This window comes from Pogona vitticeps, chromosome 4 (assembly GCF_051106095.1).
Source record: "Pogona vitticeps strain Pit_001003342236 chromosome 4, PviZW2.1, whole genome shotgun sequence".
Classification (NCBI taxonomy): Eukaryota; Metazoa; Chordata; class Lepidosauria; order Squamata; family Agamidae; genus Pogona; species Pogona vitticeps.
Genome location: NC_135786.1, coordinates 3,935,438 through 3,948,076, shown reverse-complemented (window position 1 = coordinate 3,948,076; position 12,639 = coordinate 3,935,438). Strand labels below are relative to the sequence as shown.

Below are 12,639 nucleotides of genomic sequence, written 5' to 3'. Positions count from 1 at the left end.
GTAGATGTTTTTCTGGAACTCTCTGGCCTTCTCGGTCATCCAGCGCATGTTAGCAATTTCATCTCTGGTTCCTATGCCCCTTCGAAATCTAGCCTGTACATCTGGGACTTCTCGGTCCACATACTGCTGAAGCCTGCCTTGTAGGATTTTGAGCATAACCTTGCTAGAGTGTGAAATGAATGCAATTGTACGGTAGTTGGAGCATTCTTTGTCACTGCCCTTCTTTGGGATTGGGCAGTCTACATCCCTTTCCTTTTACGGGTCCCAAAAGCAGTCATTCAACAGAGTTGAATAGTAAGTGAGAGCAAACCCTTACAACAGGGTTGGAACAGGTGCAATTAAATTGGAACATTACAGTGACACCAATATTTTAAAGGAGTGGGAAAAAGAGGTGGAGGATTCAAGGGAACACTCTAAACATGCTCAGAGCTGCTACGCTTCCCAGTGAAAATAATACCAGTTTGGAAGAACACCCTGCACTGATTTCTGCATTTCTTGTGTCATCATTGTGTCAAAAAAACAATATTAATTTAAAATGCAAATTTTAAAAACCCTCTTTTTTCACACAACATTCAGCATCAATATATCAGATGCAAAAGGCCTTCTCCAAAGTAAAAGTCACAAAGTAAAAGCCCCGGTGTTCTGAATCCTGGTTCCCATGCTCACCTCATTTTTGACATTGAATATGTTTTGGCAGCAAAGGTGTGTTCCAAGCACCGGGAGCAAGATCTGGAAGTTCAGCAGAACTCCAAGCAACCATCTGAACTGATTTCGCTGTGGATCTCAGCAATTTCCCCATCTCCATTTTCCAAACCGTAACAACTGAGGGTGAGCTATAAATATTTTAATAAATAAAAATGACACTAAGTAAATCACTTAGCATGAAGCTTTCTCTGCTTTTCTTCTAGGTCAGTCTCAATGCTAGGCAGCATTGCTCCCTTCACTCTTAACTCCCAGAATCTGCCAGTATATGACCATGTTGCCTGGGGGATTCTGGGAGTTTTTTTTTTAAAAAAAGCTCTTATTTCCAAGAGTGCCCCAAATACAATTTGACAAGCTCATAATGCATCAGTTCATGAAAAGGAAATATTCTCTCCTGGGGTCAGCTTTTGAGCCGTGCCCCAGATTCAGAGAGGTTTGTCTTTTCAAAATACAAGCTACCGTTCGCCTTTTAAATGAGAAACTCTCTGGAGTCACGCAGCCAGGAAGGATTGCTATTTCCAGTTTTTAAGTACACGAGAAAATCTCTTATATACCTACATTACAGGGATCAGAATACAAAGATACAGACATTTAAACATTCCCCCCCCCCCAAGCTTTGTTGTGTAGTAGTACTTAAAAAAATAATACTGTATTTCATCTGTCCTAAAACTGCTAGCCTGACATTTCAGAGGTTCTTCGCTTTTGGATCTGTTACTCAAGATTCTTCCAACTGAGGATAACAGGTCAGGATCCTGCTGGGCACTTCATTTTTCAACAGCATCAACATTTGAACTTTCTTCCCCTATTCTTCACACCGTGGTAGCAAAAATCAAGTTCCAGAGCTTTATTCCAGTCAAAGGTGCAAGATTTGGGGCTCGTCTGTGGAAGAAGGATGAACCAATTGTTGAAGGGTTGTTGTTTTTTAACAATCTTGCATGCTGCATAGTGTGGCTAGGAGGGACCTTTCCGGGCTGGGGTGACTGTCAATCTGTCTAGCACTGGGCCAATCCTTCCTCCCTGCCTCTGATTCAAAGAAAGCCCTGCCTCTCTGCTCTGGGTTTTTTCCCTTATCTCTAGAGTCTGTTGAAGTCTGTTGTTGGAAGCAGTCGCATTTTTCTGCTTCCTGCTTGGTTGGTTCAACTGTAAGCAATGAAACCCTTTTATTCTTTCCACTATTAAGGTCTCAGCGTGCGTTACTGAGACTGTAAGTGCCAGTTAATGAAAAAGGGGTGGTTACTACTGCGCATCATGAGGAATTGAACAGAAACATTCAAAACCCTGCAGTACCAATATGGGTGGCAGAAGCAGTGGGATCCTGTAAAAATCCACCACTGGCCCATGGCTTCCTTCATGGTGACAATGGGTGGCTCTTCTGGTGTCTAGGCATATGTCCGGATTCCAAATCAGAAATGATGATTACAACTTAAAAGCCAGTTACGGTGCCTGTTGTTTGAACAGGGGAGTCGGTAACTTGTGGATGATGGGTAATTTCCAGATCCCTGCTCCCCTTCTTTCTTATCAAGCTCAGTCTTTGGAGTGAATGGCCTTTCAAGGCAGGATGCCCACAAAAGGGTCATTCATGGATGCTCCATCAGCCCACAAAATGGGGGGGGAGCGGCCCTGTGGCCACCCAGCCTGGGAGCCTCCGAGGGGAACAAGGGCTTCCGTGGGCACTCCTTTGATGGCCACCACGTTGAGAGTCTAGAAAGCCAGCAAAAAAAAGCTGAGGGTTTTCTGTGGCCACTTCTGTGTGCATGCAGGGGTCCAGCCCTCAACACACCCCTTTCTTGTGGTTTCTCGATGATGGTCTTCAAGTTTTATTCATTTCAGAAGGTCCTTCAAGGTCTTTGTCGTATTGTGATCTTTCTGTACTTCTCTTAGCTTGGCTTTTTCTGTTTTATTTATTATCATGCTTTTATGTTCCTTTTGCAGTTGGAAGCTGTCTTGAGGGATCCCGTGGTCTTAGGCAAACTAATAAATGTATTTATTGCACCCTTGCAAAAGACAAAAGGGTGCATTTATATTTTACACACAAAACCCCTATCCTTGTAAAGTAAACTTTTCCTCCAGGTCATTTCATCCCTGAGCTATCTGGACAGTCAGGGAAAATCCTGGGGTTTGGGTTTTTTTGCAGCTGAAGTGATAAAAGTCTCATATTTTGTACAGACCACCATGAGGACAGGCTCCCCCATCTTCTCATCTGTCAAGAACCAAAATAAGATTTCATGATCAGACCCACAATGAGCCAGGGGGGTGTCACTACTGGTTTCGGACCCCCTAACCTAACTATCGCTCTGTTTCCACTGGAAAAATATACACATAGGGTAAAGAAAGCATGTGTGTACGTCCATCCATCCAATCATCCTCTTTGTCCATTAATTACGTGCTACTCCCTGTCCCGAACAGAATTTGGAAATTGGGGGGGGGGGGTTTGGACTGCAGCTCCAAGAATTTGCCCAGACAGCACAGATGCTGGAAATCGTAGGTACAAGAAAAATCCTAAGATTTCCAAGCCCTGGTCTCTCACATTCAAATTGACAGATAGGGAGAACATGGCGCAGCTCAGAGCACCTGCCCCCGGCTGTAAAAATAAGGGAACACCACACAGGTAGCAGAACATTCGTATAAACACTGACTTTTTGTCAACTGAAAGAAAACATCAGAATTTTTTTTAAATTAAGAAAAAAGCACATTTACAGTTGAGCTTCAAAGTACAAAGCACGGCTGGAGACCCATTCCCATTTGCAACCCACATAGCGTAACAGGCGAGTCACAAAGAATACAAATTATTACATCCATCACCAAGCTTTTAGCAGGATGGAAGGAGGAGAGCTTTTGATTTCCTGGCCCCGCGAGGCCCTTCCTGTGGGGAGGTGGGGGCGGGCGCGAACCTGGCGCATAAACGGCAACGAGGCAGCAAACGGCTAAGCCCTTGGTGCCCATTTCCAGCCCCAGGTAAAAAGCAGGAAACCATCAGACCCTCTTCAAACCCACCCACCCATCCTGGGAACCATTCTTGGGCATCTGGCGATCAAGGAAGGGCCGATACAACTGAAAGTTGAGGTCCTTTAAAAAAAAAGCAAGAACTTGGACAGAGCCGAGCTGACCTCGTCGTAGGACATGGCAACGTTTGAAGATGTTACCTTTTTTTGGACTACAACTCCCAGAATCCCCCAGCCAGCGCGGCGTTCCACAACTTGGCACACGCCACCTGCGTTGGATTACAATTCTCATCCTCCCCAACTAGCTTGCTGGCTGAGAGAATGGGGGGCTGAGGTTTTGAAAACATTTGCTGTGGGACACCTGGTTGGAAAACACTCTTCTTAAAGGATCTGAATTTGATTTTATGCCGTTCTTTGCGAAGCTGCAAACTTCCCAGCCCTATCTTGGCAGCTTTAGGGTACAAAGCAGTAATATCCAGTGCCACGTTGGCTAAAACACCTTCCTTTTAAGGAGCCTTAGAACCAGTCAGTTAGAATAAAATGGATTTCCAAGTGTCTAACGGCAGCAACAGCCATAAACACCTTTTCAATTAAGAACCAAAAAGGAAGAAGTGCATGTTTAAAGTCCTCTTAAAAAGCAGCCTTTCCTGCAGTCAGTTCTGGGTGTCTGTTTTTTTTCCAATCAAGAGTTAATTCCTAGGAGCCACCACTAAGAAGGTCCTTTTTTTTAATGGCCCAACATCCTTACTGACCTTCTGCCAGGTCTCTCAGGAGCACCTTAGAGAAGGGGCAGATCCACAGGCAACCCCACCCGTAACCGCAATCAAACCATTTAGAGCAGGGATCCCCAACCTTTTTAAGCCAGCAGGAACAGTTCATTATTTTGAAACAGCGTTGGGGGGGGGGGGGCTTAACAAAACAGTCGCCATGGCAGAGATGCCAAGGCACCAAACACTCAGGCCCTCCTGCAAGGCACACAATTATTATTACTACATGTCGCTAATTTGATTTGCTATGAATGAGTGACCTCAAAAAAAGTCCTACGATTAACAACTTGGCTCAGGTCTTGGAAAGTTTGGGGCTTCTTTTATTGAGTCAATCCCTCTCAGGTTCAGCCATCCTCTTCTCCTGCTACCTTGAACTTTTTGTCTTTTCACATAATTCTTCTTGTGATGCATCCCAAATACAATAGCTGTAAACAGATTATTTTAGCCGTCAGCGAGAGACTGGCCTTGATTTGATCTAGAACCTTATTTCTTTTTCTTTCTGGCGGTCCCTGGAATCCGTAAAGCTCTCTTCCAGGACCATATTATTCAACTGATTCTTCTCCTCTCACATTTTTCCAGTGTGTCTAGCCTTCACATCCATACACAGTAACTGAAAATGCCATCATGTGAATAATTTTAGCTTCAATCTCCAGCAACAGATTCTTCATCTGAAGCACTTTTTTTCAAACAAAAAGCACAGGCATACAAAATACCAAGCAAAACACAGAACACACCGGAACAAACCGACCAGACGTGCATGGCACCAACAAAATATAAGCTAAGCCACACAAGCACACCTGTGTAAAGAGGATGGGGAGCAAACCCCATGTTCCCGCACTCCATAGCCTCCCCCAGCTTCTCATCATTTTGCTGATTACCTCCAGCTTATATGCATTTTCTTTTCTTTTTTCCAGACTGCTTTGTTTTTGTTTTGTTTTTTTCTAAAAGCGTTGGGCCACAACTGGCAACTCCTTTCATTTTTATCTCTAGCTTGGAGAAATAAAGACGGCTGGAGCTGAACTCTCCATCTCGTTGAGATACAAAGAAAGCGCACCTTGCTTGGCATGGAGGGCAGATGCCAAAAGAGGCAGACAGAACGACCAGAGTCTGGCCAAGGTCAACAACAACGGAGCATGGAAAACATGGTGTCAGTGGGAGAGATTCTTCTCATTTGTTGGACTACAACTCCCAGAATCCCCTAGCGACCAGGATCAAATATAGATTATTGATCAAAGGTTCAAAACGTCTGTGTGGGCTGGTGGGTTTTTCTCTCTCTTTCCATGAAACTACAGGACACACCACAACAGCCCTCGTCAGAAGATGCCAGGGGCTCATAAAAAGCAGACTAATTCTCTTTCTGAGGCAAAATATCCTACACGCAATAAACCAGACTTCCTGAGTCCCTCGGTCTCTGTCAGGTGACAATATCCCCAGCCATCATGGGGACGATGGGCCTTGCTGTCCCACCCACCTGGAGCCTGCTCACTAGGCTGCCAAATGCCACAATCAGCACTTCTGCTTTCCCTCTAAAATCACGAGGCGACAGCCATCGCAACTGCCTCCGTTTGCCAATCTGCTCTTTCATTTTATTTTATTTTTAAAAGATCCTTGCTCCTTTTTCCATCCTCTCTTTAGGGAGGAAGAATTCACTCTCTGCAGATTTCCTTCAAGCCTCATTGAAGAATCCATAGCTTCACGCGAAGCTTCGTTCATTCGTTCATTGGATTATTCTTTCTTTCCTTCTTTCTTTTTTCTTTTTTTTTTTTTGCACCAGATCAATTTTTAAGTGCATTCCAAAGGCCAAAAAAAATAATAATAATAAAAAAATGATGCAAGAGAGCTCTCTCTTTAGAAACCAGAGGCCAAAGCGGTCAGCAAGCTTTCTGCTGTCATCGCACTCGCGGCTGGGAGCAACTGATTTCCCCAGTTATATCCTCTGGGGTGTAAATTGCCTGTACGTCTGAGAGTTGAGCGCCCTGTCGATTCCTGAGGGAAAAAGCGAAAAGCAGATAGGAAATGAGGAGGATTCAACCCATGCCTTCTGTAGCCGATGCAGAACCAGGAAACGCCCCCCGCCCCCCCCCCTTTCTTATTCCTATGGTTTTTCTAAGCTCAGAAAAAGTTACTGGGTTGGAGTACAACTCCTCCCTCCCTCCGACTTGCCTGCCTGCCTTCCTAGTTTCTCCCCATCTTTCTTTCCTTCCTTCCTCCCACTCCTTCATGACCTTTGAAGCCCAACCGATCTACCATTCCATAGACGCCTTCCCCAAGAGCCGCCCTCCACCAACACAAGGCCCTCCTGTGGACCACAAAGCCCATCCACCCCAGGCACTGTCATTCCCCCCCAAGGTGCCTCAGGGTATCCCATCCTCACCAAACAGCCGCCGCCTTCTCCTCTGCTGTCTGTCTCCTCCGCTTTTCACCGACGGGGTAGGGGTAGAGCACCACCATGGCCAGCGCCAGTAAGGCCATGGGAGCCGGGGCCATCAGGAGCCGCAGCGCGAGGATGACCTGGGGTTTCTGGGCACAGTCCGTGGCCCGGTAGCCTGCAAAGCTGCCCAAAAGTGTCGTTTTTGGGGGGGAAAGGAAGAAGCCACTGGGGCTAGCGGTTAGAGTGATGGACTAGGGACACAAGAGACTTGAGTTCCAATCCCCGCTCAGCCTTGAGAGTTTAAGACTCAAGGGTTGTGTGTCAGACTGGCCTGAGTTGGGTGTGTGTGTGTATATCTACCTCTAACTCACTGAAAGGTATGACAGGAATATAACAAAGCAGTACTTAATGGATGTTCAAAGAGATGCACTTACAAAGAAGGTGAGGGAGGCAAGAGGAGCGCCTACAGCCGGTGGTAAAATTTGGAAAGGCTGGCCGTCCCCACAGAAGCCCCAAGAATCAGCCCTTCCCCAGGTATGGACTAGAATCAAGAAACCTGCTGTTTCTGCACTAGAAGCAGGTCTTTTGCAAAGCTAACAGCTCTTCACTGCCCCTTCAGACTTCTCTGTACTGGCTCCTGGCATTTAAATGGCTATTGCCATTCAACACCAGACTGTTTATCTGAGGAAGGATTGCCTCTCTTCTTCCTGACCTTCTCTCCCAGTATCACCAGTAAAGGACAGATAGAGGTGATGACAGAGTTTTGGAGAAATTCCTTTCCCCCCCCCCCCAAAGGAAGACCTCCACGTGGTGGGTGGTTGTGATTTGGTTTAATCCCTATCTTTGCCCAGACCTGGTCGGGGGAGTGCACATGCTCACCTCCACCACAAAGTGCATTGGAAGCAAACTTTTGGGAAAGATAGGCATAAGAAATGATGGGGAGGTTCTGGTTCCATAGGAGGTAGCCCATATCACCATGGAAGGTACCGTTTGGGAACCAGCCGCTCGGACAGATGTGTGTGCCCCATGTCTCTCCAGATGTTGCTGAACTCCATCCGCCAGAGGTGGCCTGGCCCACAGCAAATCACGCTGGAAGTTCATAAACATTGGGGAGCAGGGGAGAGAGACGTTCCCCATCAATGTCCTATAAGGTTATAGTACCTGGTCTGAATTGCAGGGGGGGGGGATAGTTTGATGAAAGAGAAAAGAGAGAGAGAGACAGAGGTTGAGCATGGAGAACCGGAGGCTTACTGTAAGCTCATGGTGGAAACGCCAAGAGAAATCCCGCCTGCCAGCTTGTTGACGAAGAAGAACGACGAATAGAAAAGAGGCTCCAGGTTGTGACAGGTGGGGTCTGCATTCTTTGGATGGAGCTTAAAATCATCCACCACATCCGGAAGCATGGACCTGAGAAGGAGACCCAGGGGGAAATGAGTGGGAACAGCTGGTGACGAAGCCGACTCCTCAATTTGAGAGGGCCATCTTCCCAAAGCCAGGCAGAAAGCACCTACGCAAGCCAAGGTTCTTTCGAGAGCTCAGAACTTTGGACTCAAGAGGTTTGGTGTTTTTTGTTTTTGTTTTTTTGGACTACAACGCTGATAAATCCCCAGCCAACACCACCAGGAGCCTAAAGGACGCTAAAAAGGTCGATTTCTGAAGCCCTCTCTCTCTTTTTACACATGCAAGACAACTGAGTCGGCCTCAATCTAATTCTTGGCAAGAGTGCTTTTCGGTGGAGTGCATTTAAATATTTTGCAGCACATCACAATAATAGTCAGCCACAGAATATTTGATGCTTGGGACCCGCTTTGATATAGTTTAAACAAATTCAGGCAGTTGGCTAGGCAAGAAGAAGAAGAAGAAGAAGAAGAAGAAGAAGAAGAAGAAGAAGAAGAAGAAGAAGAAGAAGAAGAAGCTAAGTGAAGCAATGAGAAAGTACAGTAGGACACACCCACACATACCCCATATAATGCAGGGTCAGTATCCACTGATTCACTTATTTACAGTCTGAAAATATTAAAAGAAAAATCCTAGAAATATATATTTCTAAAGGTGAAGTTACTGGAAGTGACCACTAGAGTGAGCCAGAAACCATGCTATTTGCTATTAAAATTGTGCTTGCTATAATCAGCATTTTTCAGCATCTGCAGCGATGCTTGGAACCGATCCCCTGCAGATACAGGGGTCTTCCTGTCCTCCTGAAATCTTGGCTAGATGCAGCTTCAGCACTTCATCTGTGACTCCTGTTGTTGCTACTACTGTTGTTACATGCCGTGGAACCACCCCTGACTTATGGCAACGCTTTGCATGAGAGATCTCCTAAATGCTCTCTCCCCAACAGTCTTTCTCAGCTCTTCTAAACTCTAAGCCTGTGGCTTCCTTTAGGAACTTAGTCCATCTCCCATTGGGTCTGTTACATACAGCACTGATGTTACCTGTCTGTCATGGGTTTGGAGGGAAAGTTCCATCCTATGGGGAGTGGGAGGCGGGACATCAGGAGGAGGGGCTGTACTGTATATATATGTGGAGCGTGTGTGGAGAAGTTTAGGAGAAGCTGGAGAAGAGCTGAGAGAAGAAGCTTGAGTGGGAGTCTGTGTGTCAGACAGGGTACTACTGTGTGTCAGTCAGTACCAACCTGATAGGTTCAGGTGTCTGTATGGTTAGCCAGAACTGATAGGTTCAGGGTCTGTGCTTCAAGTTAAGTGTTCTGTGTGAACCAAACTGTGTGTATGTATGATTGAGACTAAGCCACGTTACTGTATCTTATTCACCTGATCATTTTATTTTCCCTGTGTGTTATGTAAATAAACCTTGTTCTTTTATTTGTTTAAAAATCCATCCCTGGTCTGTGTGACTTCTTATAGGGAATGGTTGGTGGCAGCTTAGTGAAACTGTGGCATATCCCAGTAGGTCTGGGTTTGTCACATTGATTGGTGTCCAGCGTGTGGGATACGACTGGTCCAGTTGTCCAGTGGTCCAGCAAAGCCTTGGCAAGTGTGCCCAGAGCAAGGGGGGTCTAGTCAGGGACAATCTGAGAGCACGTAGGTAATCTTCTAGGTGTACCTCACGGGGAGGTGCGCTAGTAGAAGAACGTGTAACCTCAGATTGGGGACTAGATTAGGGAGCTCTGAGGCAGCCTGTTTTGGCGGGGAAAAAGCTGAGGCAAAACTGTGAAGTAGCAGTGATTTAGCCTGCTTGCTGAGAGGCCTAGCAGAGGGGGGGTAGACTCTGGCTCGCAACTGTTGCAAGTTAGTGCTGAAGAACAGCAGTAATCTATAGAAAGCTGGTTCTGAGGCAAAAGAAAAAAAAAAGTGGTCGCTTTATTTTGAGGCTTGACTTTTGAAAGCAGCCTGTTCTGGGGGGGGGGATTATGCCCTTGACTCGAAGCCAAATGGCAGAAATGGGTGAAGTGAAAGACCCCCAGGTTGACCAAGGTTCTGAGGATGAATTTGGCTCAGTGCAAGGTGACAGCACGGGAGAACAGAACCCAGAACTCAGAAAATTGCTCATAGCCCAACAGCATGAACTGAGGGTGAGGGAAATGGAGGAAAGGGAAAGAGAGAAACAAAGGCAATTTGAAATAGAGAGAATGGAAAAAGAAGAAAGATTAGAGAGACAGAGAATGGAAATGGAGAGGGAGAGAGAGAAAATTGCTCTGGAAAAAGAAAGAATGGCGTTTGAGTTAAGAAAACTGGAACTGATGAATCAGAACAATAATAACAATAGGGATTCTGAGGGAGGCCAATTGTCTAAAGCTGACCTGAAGAAATTCCCTGTGTACCACAAGGGAGATTGTCCTGAAGTGTTCTTTTCCCTAGTGGAAAGAGCGTTTGTGGACTTCTCAGTAAGGGAAACTGAGAAGATGACCATCATGCGATCTTTAATCAGTGGCAGCCTTGCAGAAGTCTATGCAGAGATGCCAGAGGAACTGATGAAAGATTTTGCAGAGTTTAAAAAACTGGTGTTTGCCAGACATGGGATAAATGCGGAACAGCTGAGGCAAAGATTCAGGTCAATCACCAAGAAACCAGAGCAGACTTTTACCCAAGTGGGGGCCCAATTGGTGAGGCTGCTAGAGAAATGGCTATCTCAGGAGGGGACAGAGACCTTTCAGCAGCTCAAAGACTTGATAGCGCTGGAACAGTTCTATTCAGTCCTGCATGGGGAACTGAAATTCCAGGTGAGGGAAAGGAAACCGAAATCTGTGGCAGAAGCAGCCGAGATCGCAGATTTTATTTCCCAAATAAGAAAGCCCTTGGGTGAGGGGAAATCGATGGGGAAACCTAAAGAAACCTACAGCAAGTACTCTCAGGGACCAGGGAAAAGCCAGCAAGGGGGAGGGGCCCATGGTGAAGGGAAGCCCTCAGACATGAAACCAAGACCTCAGATTTTGGAGGGAAAACCAAAACCAGATGAGAAAGACTCAAAATATAGCAGAAAATGTTATTTCTGTCAGGGAAAGGGCCATCTAATCTCAGAGTGTGAGAAATTAAAGCAGCTAAAAGGAATTGTGCCTCAGGATTCGAGTGGAACCAAGCCAAAAGCTGTGTTCTGTGTCCAGAAAGAGCAAAGCTCCTTGTCACTGAGGGAGCCTGTTGCCATGGCTACTCAATCTGGAACAGTTACATCTGCTGATCAGGCTGAGGAAAATGGTCCTCTTGTGGAGGTCAAGCGCTGCTTGCTCGTGAGAACAGATTCTCAGTTGTTTGAAACAGCAGGGGTGGACGTAGGAATACTTGACCATCAGTATCGGGGGTTGAGGGACACTTGTTCCCAGGTGACCCTGTGCCATCCAGATATTATTCCTAGGGAATATATAATCCCAAATGAGAGCATGAAGGTGGCAGGGATTGAGGGGCAGGTGATCTCACTGCCAGTAGCGGAGGTACCTGTGAACTTTCAAGGCTGGAGGGGAGTTTGGCGGCTAGCGATTTCATCGACTCTGCCAGCAGCTGTGCTCGTGGGAAATGACCTGGCTGAACATGTGAAACGGGTGCTAGTGATTACACGCTCACAAGCCACCACGGGGACAGTTCAGGGGGGTAATGATGAGCCAGAGACGGAAGCAGAGGGGAGTTCAGAAGCTGTGGTGGAAACCTTAACCACAGACAGCCGATTTGGCCAAGAGCAAAAGGCAGACGCCACTCTCCAAAAGTGTTTTGAACAGGTGACTGACGCCCAGCTAACACCTGAAACCCCAGTGAGATTTCTAGAGGAAAAGGGGATTTTGTATAGGGAGTCCCTGAGGAATATCTCAAAAGGGGGAGATGGGATCCGAAGTCAGCTAGTGATACCTGAAAAGTATCGCCCCATGATCTTACAAAGGGGGCACTCTGACGTGTTTGCTGCGCACTTAGGGGTGAACAAAACACAGCAGAGAATCACACAGAATTTTTACTGGCCTGACATAGGGAAGCAGATCAGGGAGTTCTGTAAACAATGTGATGTGTGTCAAAGGCAGGGGAATAACCGCGACAGGACCAAAGCAAAGTTGTGCCCTTTGCCTGTGATTGACACTCCGTTCAAATGCATAGGGGTGGATATTGTGGGACCTTTGCCCAAGGCCACAAAGAGGGGGAACAGGTTCATTCTCACCATTGTGGACCATGCCACGAGGTACCCTGAAGCCATACCCTTGACTAACATTGAAACTAACACAGTGGCAGATGCCTTGGTGGGGTATATGTCCAGGATGGGATTTGCCTCAGAAATAATCACAGATTTGGGCGCATTGTTCACATCGAAGCTCATGAAACGGTTATGGCAAATCTGTGGAATTAAGCACAAGGAAACCACTGCCTATCACCCTGAAAGTAATGGGTTAACTGAGAAGTTCAATGGGACTCTAATGCGCATG

At 46.4% G+C, this 12,639-nt stretch overlaps 1 protein-coding gene across 1 annotated transcript in view; it reads right to left on the bottom strand.

The window, feature by feature from the left end:
• Positions 1–4,710: 4,710 nt before the first annotated feature.
• Positions 4,711–12,639, bottom strand: part of LOC110070578 (sodium-dependent lysophosphatidylcholine symporter 1-A) — a 33,380-nt gene continuing 25,451 nt past the window's right edge. Inside the window, exons 12-14 of the mRNA XM_072996640.2 lie at positions 8,034–8,189; positions 6,786–6,965; positions 4,711–6,397 (exon numbers count right to left, since the gene is read on the bottom strand). Coding sequence (XP_072852741.2) covers positions 6,301–6,397; positions 6,786–6,965; positions 8,034–8,189 — 433 coding nt within the window. The 3' untranslated portion in view covers positions 4,711–6,300. The remainder of the gene's footprint in view (positions 6,398–6,785; positions 6,966–8,033; positions 8,190–12,639) is intronic.